Here is a 9223-nt window from a genome sequence, read left to right as displayed (position 1 = left end):
TCTCTCTCTCTCCTGCTTATACAATAAGAAAAGATGACCTGTTGAATTAAAAGTCAAATCTACAACAATATGATGCCACCTCAACTATACATTCAGTTACTTGATTTTCAAATAAAGTTAAAATCTGAGATTCTAAAAAGATATGGATCTTGAATGACACTGATCCAGAATTAATGATGAAGAAAAAATATTAATTGATAATGATTACTAAGTTTCCTATTTGTGTTACAGAATAGGCTGTAGGTTTATAAGAGAAAGAACTATCTAAAATAACTCAAAGAAGTGGGAGAAACTTACAATTTCTACATTAAAGAGGTTGCTTTTCAAGAGAGACAGCTGAGCCCAAATAAGGCTTTATCCATAATTATAGTAAAATAAGGCTTGGGAAACAATGGAGATACAGAAAAAGTTACTCATTAGATGTGAGTTACTGCAGAAACTCAGAACATGAACTCTATATTGAAAACTGTTTAAATAAAAGGAATGATGTATAAATGAAAAAGTGATTGAAGGAGAGAGTTCATCACAACATAGCCAGGGACAAGTATAACGAGAACATCACATACAACTTACATTACTGGGCAACTGTTGCAAATACAGTTCAGATTGTGGTAGAATGTTGATATCTAGTATAAAGGGAATTCCAAGTTCAGATTGTATCACTTTATAAATGTAGAAATTGAAAGTCTGAGAGAGGAAGCACCCACTCCCAAACCCTTACTTAGCTACCATGTGACAGAGGTACAGAACAAACTTCGTATTTGAAACTATTTTGCTAGGATGACTATAAAATTTACTACCCAGTATAGGATCCTTCTGGATGAAAGTCACAGATGTAATAATTGCACAGCAAAATATGTTTAGGTCAATGAACAAATGAAATATATGCATCAAGCTAACTTTTCCTCTGCACCTTAGTATTTGTCTAATCATCATTTTAAAACACTGCATTTGAGTTCCAGATGCAATCATCTGGGTATGTTTGTTTTATTTTTCTCTTTTGGATTTTATTTATTTGTGCTTTATTTTGTTTTGGTTTTAGACAAGTTTTCATTAGGTAGCAGATTATTAGAACTCACTATGTAGATCAGCCTTGACTCAGACTCCTGGTTATCAGGCTTCAGTCTTTGATTCCAAGAAACACTGATGTGCCTCTCCTCAGTAGTTAATTAGATAATAGAATTTAATATCCACAATAAGCTTACATTAAAACCGAATAGTCTTTAGATAGTTTGGAAAATTATAATAAAGACATGACAACTGAAATATGCCTAAAGGATTATTTTATTGAAATGACTGGAAAGGAAATAGGTTCCCAAAGAAATAATAGTAAATCCAATTTTTCATGAGCTATTTTGTATACATTATTGACTTTCATTTAAACTCAATATTGAACATTTGTAGTATTATATGAAATATAATTGAGACACATATAGAGTCCATGGGTCAAATTCAAATGAATATCATATAATACATAGAATAAATAAAAGAATAAAATTTCTTTTTTTCCATGTAGTTTCATTCAGAAATATATCACTTTTGTAGCATGATCCCAAGATGAAAATGATTGTACATTTCCAGTTTCAGTCAATTCTGTGAAAGAAAGATGTAGAATCAGTTCTGTTGCGTTAAATCAGGAGTTCTCAACATTTCTGATGCTGTAGCCCTTTAGTACAGTTCCTCATGTTGTGGTGAACCCCAATCATAATTTTATTGATTTTATAGTTACTTCATAAATGTAATTTTGCTACTGCTATAAATCATAATGTAAATATCTGATATGATACCTCTGTGAAAAAGTCATTCAAACCCCAAGGGGCGTCTACCCACAGGCTCTATTGTAATGCTCTATGGAGCGTCTCCTTGGAGACATACAAACTCCTATTCGCTGCCACATCAGCTCTCAAGAGATTATTGCAGGATATATAATCTTTCTTCAGTGCCGAGAGGTTTTATAGTTTAGCATCTCAAAGCTATGTCCTTTGCTCTGTTGTGGCTCTAAATTCTTGGGTAACTTATTTTTGACTCATGAATGAAAAAACTATTTTAAATTCAATAAATAGAAAATGATGAGACCTATAGTCTATATTGGAATGAAAATTGACCTGTAACCAAAGCAAAGATGTATCCACATAAAATATAAGAAAACTCCATTTCTGCTTTTTTTTCACAGTATGATCATATGAGGTGTAAAGATAAAAGCTTTTGGAAGGAGACAGGCCTATACCAATGGCAGACAAATAAAATGAAAGTTCCTTGAAATATAAATTTTATCCAGTGTCATGTTGGTAAGAAGCAGTCAACCAGTGAAATCATAGTAGTCCATGAATACTTTGATGAAATTTCTACTCTGCTGTGTCTATATAGGAGAATGAAATATAAAAAGACATAAAATATAAAAATTATCATTCTACTCTTTAGTTTCCAAGAACTTACCAAAAAAAAAATGATGAGGAGAAAATAACCCGGAAATCCTCTTAGACCTTAAATGCAAATATAGAAATAAGTAAATATACATTTTCCCTCTTAATCCAACACTTGCCTAAAGTGTGTGGCATGTGGCGAATGAAACATTGCAATCTTTTGACTCCATGTACAGACAGTCAAAAGAACAAATAAACTGCAATGTGTGAAATAATATATAAGCTCAAGCAAAATTTAGAACTCTGCAAAAGAAAATTTGTTACCAAAATCTAATAAGACTGGCAGATATAATTGTGGTTTAGTCTAGCTTAATATTCTGCAAGTCAGAATTCCAAATCTACCCATCAAATCAGTGTTCTTGTAATTATCTGTTCTCAAAATGCCATTACTTTTACCTAGATGACCAGTTATCTGCAAGTAACTCGGCAGTAGGCACTGAGAATTAGGTTGAAATGAAGATCTCCAGGTGATTCTGTTTTATAGCTAACCCTGAGGCTCATCTATTTATTAATGAGAGATATATCTATTCCTTCATTGTAGAGCTCTCATTTCCTCTCTTAGTGTCACCATCTATACATTTTGAGGAGAATTAAAAAGAAGAAAATTCAAACTTACAGAAGTGGAATGAAGTTGTTGAGTGGCAAGGAACTGGAGGGTGGGGTTAAGCAGAAGATCTAGGTACTGCAGAAGGTCTTGAACAGGCATACCTTGTTGGAAGAGGGGTGCTAGTTGCTGCACAAGGTACTGACTTTTGGACTGAGGAAGAGACAGCTGGGGCTGAGAAGAAACCACCGCGGGAGTCTGAGGAAAAGCCTGCACAATTTGTGCCTGGAGCTGGGCTGGAGACTGAGGAAGGTGCAGATTAGCAAGATCAAGACTGGGGATTTGAGAGTTAAAGAGTCGGAGCACGGTTTCAGAGTTAAGGAAGGGCATCTGTTTGTGCTTGGGAAGGACAGTGGCTTTAGCTTTAAGGAAGGATTCCAGTTCAGGAGAAATGATAGGCCCAACAGTTGGCACCACAGGGGGTTGAGCAATAGGCTGGATGTTTTGTGGAATGGGACTGCAAGAGATGGTCTGGGCATATGGAATGGCCTGGGGTTCTGACTGAATGCCGGAGTGAAATTTATTCTGGAGCACATCCTAGAAACAAAAGAACCTTTAGTCCACAATTTAGCAAAGTCGACATTCTTGATTAATTAATAATCTTTTACCCAATAATAAGCAACAGAATGAACAACCTCAAAAATCTTCATTTGCTTAAAAATCTACTTGGCCTAGATGAATACAGTGTCTAATGGCTCTAAATCTAGCAAGTTGAAGCCTGATGCAGGAGAATTGCTAATACTTTGAGACCAACCTGAGATAAAAAGTAAATTCTAGGCAATCCTGGAGTACACAGTAAGGCTTTTCATTTTAAGATACACAACATAAGAAAGCATTGTCTGGGGTCACATGAAGAAAATGAGTAAAGTGTTCTTAAGGGTTTTCTCCTAATCTATTCTACTCATGGATGAATTAAATAGTCCAAAATAAAACTGATGTTCAGGATTTCTCAAAATCTTTTCACTTTATCCCAAGCCACTTCTACATCTGTAGCTATTCATTTTGATATGAGAGGGTAGTGATTTCTCAAACCCTGTGGGATGATAATAGAACAAACTGTTTTTTATAATTGAAGGGAAATTAATTTTAAAAGGTTTAGTGGGATATCACTTTTTAAATTTTTATTTTGATCTAAAAGAATATGGTGTGAGCAGCAAGCAATTTACTTGGGAAAAAAATGAGTTAAACTATTTGATTCCATTATACCCCATTGGGTATATGACTAAAAGTGTGGTATGTTAATGGAATGTGATGCTATTTGGATAACCATTCATTTGAAGGCTTGCTCTGTTACTTTATGTCCCAGACTAAGCAGTGTAGCATTCAGTTGCTACACATATCTCACTGATCTTTTTTTGGACTAAAAATACCCTTAAGACCAGATAAACAAAAAATATAAATGCTATCATGAAGCAAAATCTGCATAAAAACCATTGACTCTACTGAAAGTCAGTTAACTACATGTATGAGAAATTCTTAAGAACGTTTTGGGCCTAGGAGTGAAGTACCTATACTACAAAGAGACTAATCAGCAAGAGTCTCCATTTGGCAGGTGGTCAGTTCAGTGCCACATTGGCAAAGGCTTGTGTTCATTATCAAGAGCAGATAACACCACTAGTAACTGCAGTCATGATGGAGAAAAGGTATTGATGGCCACACGCACTTTCTAGACAAGAATTCTTGATGGACAGTTTACCTCGGACTGCACCTGTCCCATGAGTTTCACCTTCTGAAGTTTCTGCCAGAAATAAACAATACGTGAAAATCTCAAACCTTTCATCTTCAAAAACAAAGTGTGGAAATAAAATGTAATGGGAAATAAAATACCTCATTGATATGTTCAACGGATTCCTTCAAGAAAGAAAGAAAAAAAACCATGTCATTTAGTTTTAGTGAATGGGCAATATTTTTCAATTCACATTGAAAATTAAGAAATTTAGTAAGTTATTGTGGCAGGTTATGAATGGGAAAAATTGATGAAACTTATATTTAAATTATTTAAAACATATTGTATAAACCTCTTTTATATAAGAATAGTGAGCACAGTCAAGACAGAAAAATAAATGAGCATGGTATACAAAGAGATATCCAAAGAATGCTAACTCCCTCTTCAACCGTGGTTCTTTCTCTACATAAGATCTTTAAATTCCATTCCTAAAACAAAACACACAAACATAGCTGAAAATACAGACTAATGACAATATACTGTAGTAATCACTCCGAGTTTACTAGCTAATATGCTAAGCTTCAAATGAACCATGAAAAATGAATACTTCCTCTGAGGCATTTGCAGCATTGCTAAGAGAAAATAATAAACAAATGCTAAGCTTTCGAAGTAAAGACACCTATGTGATACTCTCAGGAAAATTTAGGACTAAATCCTATCCTGTTGAGTCTTATTTACATAAATGACAACTTTAATAGCCAAGTATGTCCTTCTCCAAACCAGCCTACTAACTATAGAGTAAGCCTGTCATCTCTATTGGCATCAGTCTTTACTTGGTACTATAGCTCCTAGCCAATGAGTGTATCCCAAGAGGTAAACAGCGAATATTGAAAATCCAGGTCAGATCAGGGAGAGCTCACGGCAGTGAATAAGATTGTGAGCCTATAAAATAAGAGGGGTCGAAGAGGCAGTGACATTTCATTTAAGAAACTAATGGTGATTAGAACGTGACGCTATCCTTCATGAGGAGAAAATATTTTTCTCCTCCTAATATCATGTAAAGGGTATTTACTTAAGAAGCATATGGGTGTGAGCAACACAATATAACTCAACAGAAAGATGGCAATTTGCTGCCTCTGAGAGACAATTGCCTTACCTCACTGGAAATACTACCAGTCTGTAAACAAAAAAATACATACATATATATGTTAAATTATAGATCCAATTAGGACTTCAAGATCATTAAAAATGTAGTAATCTTAGAGTTGGAAATTTGTCTCAATAAAAACTCTTACCTCAGAGGACACAGTGAATGCATCCTTCTGTAAAAGCAAACAATTAAAAACATTATGTTACTATATCAACCCTGTTACTAAACATACTTTCTGCTTGATTTGCATGTCTTTTTATCTCTTTCAGAAATAAAAAAATTGATATATGGCTTTCATAATCTTGAAAACTTATATTTACAATCTCTTTGATATTTTAATAAGTTTTTATAGGTACATTATTATATTACATAAAGGTGTACATAAACTTTGACGGCTGGCAAAAGTTACTTTGCTTTCCACTAAACACTTTCTTATTATGCCTATGACTCTACTCAGAGCATGGCCACAATTCTGGATTGTATTTCCTCCTCTAAATATCTCTTTGGACAGGCACAGTAAGACTTGATCTGCTCATCTAAAGAGGTGCATGCACTTTATCATCAGACTGAGATACTCAAGCTGCACATGTGAGTCTACTTTTGTGAAGTCATGTTTATTTGATGTATTTCTATCGCCTTGCTTCAATTCTTATTTCTGCTTTTGTTGTTGTTAGAGAATTTGTCACACAATAGTGCAGTAAGCACTTATTTCAGCTTGGAGAGCCTACAGGAACTTTGAGACCCTGGGTGATTCTCAAACAAGCGGTGACTAAATAAAGCTATCCCAAACTCTCCATTGATTGCACATTAAAAGCTATCACTGCTGTTATTGTGTATAAGTGAGCAGACTCATCTCTACATCTTAATTACTTAGGAAGCTTCTCTACACACCTCCCTTGCAAGAGCAAGTGCCACAAGGCAGGCAAGGATGAAGACCTTCATGGCTGTCAAGTCCTGTGAATGAAGAGAAGAATTAGAAACAGATTAGTCAGCAACAAATCAGAATCTGCTCTGGTTCTTAAATACTCCTATTACTAAGCCCTACACTCAGACGTCAGCTGCGGCCATCATCAGCGTTCGTCAGTTCACAGCTCCTGCCATTCTTTTCTTTTTTAACTTTCCTTTGCTAACAGTTGCATGGATGCCTTACAAAAGCTATGGAGAATGCATAACTAGCCAAACATTCCACAAGTCATTCATTTTAAACTCCTGAGCACTTACAGGTGGCCAGACAATGAACAAAATATTAATATCTCAGTTCTATGGAGTCTCACATTCACATCTAGAATGAATTAGTAGACAAAGTGTATTAACTGTTTTGTTGCTTGTGAATTATCACAGCATGAAAAAATAAAAATTTAAATATATTTATAAAGCATTCTTTCCAATACTTGAAGGTGGAAAACTATCCCATTAGTGAAAAGAAGTGGGTTTGGTTTTTTGTTTGTTTTTCTGATGTATGTTGTATTATTCATTATCAACACTTTGTCTGAAGCTTCCTCCATGGGTTTCCACATAATCCAATCATCCTAGATTAAAAGAAAGTTGTGTCTTTGTGTATTTTAAATGTGGGGAGAATACCACTGCAGTTCTTGTATTTAAACCTTGGCATTTTATACACCAATTTTAAACCAGAACTTCACTGTTATGTGGTATGTTCTAAGCTACAGTTCTTTCAACTCATCTTACTTCAATGATCACTAGTTCTAAGTGAGTTCTGATAAAGACTGAAGGAGCTGAAGGGGTTTACAACCCCATAGGAAGAACAACAATATCAACCAACCAGACCCCCCAGAGCTCCCAGGAACTAAACCACCAATCAAAGAGTACACATGGAGGGACCCATGACTCCAGCTGCATATATAGCAGAGGATGGCTTTGACTGGCATCAATGGGAGAAGAGGCCCTTGGTCCTGAGAAGGCTTTATGCCCTAGTGTAGGGGAATGCCAAGGAGGGGAGGAGGAAAGGGGTGGGTAGTTGTGTGGGGGAACACTCTCATAGAATCAGGCTGGGAAGGAATGGAATAGGGGGGTCCTGGAGGGGAAACCAGGAAAGGGGATAACATTTGCAATGTAAATAAATAAAATACCCAATAAAAAAGAAAATAGAAGACTTTGTTTCTATTTTTTACATGGTTTCTAATATTTCTTGTAATACTATGAACTAGATCAAGAATTCCAAGCCCCTGGAAAAGTTTTATGATTACAATTTTCTTGCTTATAAACATGCAGTTTGCTTCTTCCAACAGCTATGCCATAAGTATCTATTTTCCATGATATAATTTGAGTGCATTACACTAGTAAAATACATCAAATCAAATAAGATAGCTTGTGTAGGAGATAATTCTTAGTCTCTCCTTTATAGTAGTCACTGGCTTTATATATTTTTACTACATTTACCCAATTTTATGAAGCCAGTGGTCATTATAATTTGTACCAAATTTTTCTAGGCATTTCTGACTTTCAAAAGCCTGTCCTTGAAAATAATCTCACAGTTTTTTAAAATATCTATTTTCAGAAAGCTATATTTTAAGTAAATCTCTTCTTTCTATAACATAGTCTAGTATGGGTTTGAAATAAATAATGAAAATAATATTTCAAACTTACGTCTGAAGTTCTTACCTTTAGCGGAGGACAAGAGAGAAGATGAAGCTCAGAGGATGATGGTCTATCAGACTCTGTGACTGTATATATACCATACTTAATGACATGCTAATTTGTGGTTCGTAAGATATTCAAAAGTCCCTTAATTCCAAGAAGTCCACATGATTAGAAAATGGTTTCTTTCTATTTTCTTTCCCAAGAAATTCTGGGGGACATTAAACAAGGCAGCAATTCAGAAGCTGGTGAAGGAACTTGTCCAGGAAAGGAAATTGTCCAATAACTGGACGTCTCTCCAGCCTAGTACACAGTCCTCAGCACTCTCCCCAGCCTAGTGGGGGGCTTTAACCTCACCTATGTGGCAATGATATAGAGACATCAAAATTCACAAAGCTTTAGAGAGGCCAAGATTTCATCTCCACCTGAGCACTAAGAACTCCATAATGCTAAGATAGACTGGTCATGAGTAGCATACTTTTTGATTGCTCACATTCACCAGATTTGGGAAAATTTAAATACATTCAACTAATATTCAGTACACAGGGGACTGCGTTTTACATAGTATTAGAACAAGTCAGAAAAGGAATCTTTAAGGTTTGTATAAAAGATAAAACTATGAATCTGTAAAAAGAGAAAAGTTTGTAAAACGGGCTTAGAATAAATCAAATTCTTGGCTTAAATAATAAGGCCTCAGAGGTCTACAAACACCAAAAAAGGTATTTCTCTCTGTGTGTGTCTCTCTCTGTCTCTTTTTGTGTACATTTCTCTCTCTCTCTCTT

General features: G+C 35.2%; 1 protein-coding gene across 1 annotated transcript; it reads right to left on the bottom strand.

The window, feature by feature from the left end:
• Positions 1–1266: 1266 nt before the first annotated feature.
• Positions 1267–8505, bottom strand: Csn2 (casein beta). The gene is given in 9 exon segments (NM_017120.3): positions 1267–1593; positions 2437–2483; positions 3040–3564; positions 4724–4765; positions 4855–4878; positions 5850–5870; positions 5989–6015; positions 6735–6797; positions 8466–8505. Coding segments are annotated over 7 exon segments (696 nt in total). The 5' UTR covers positions 6786–6797; positions 8466–8505; the 3' UTR covers positions 1267–1593; positions 2437–2477.
• Positions 8506–9223: the final 718 nt, after the last annotated feature.

The sequence above is a fragment of the Rattus norvegicus genome, chromosome 14 (genome assembly GCF_021556685.1).
Source record: "Rattus norvegicus strain SHRSP/BbbUtx chromosome 14, alternate assembly SHRSP_T2T, whole genome shotgun sequence".
NCBI lineage: Eukaryota > Metazoa > Chordata > Mammalia > Rodentia > Muridae > Rattus > Rattus norvegicus.
The sequence above is the reverse complement of the archived record's forward strand: the minus strand, read 5'-3'. Positions and strand labels throughout refer to the sequence as shown.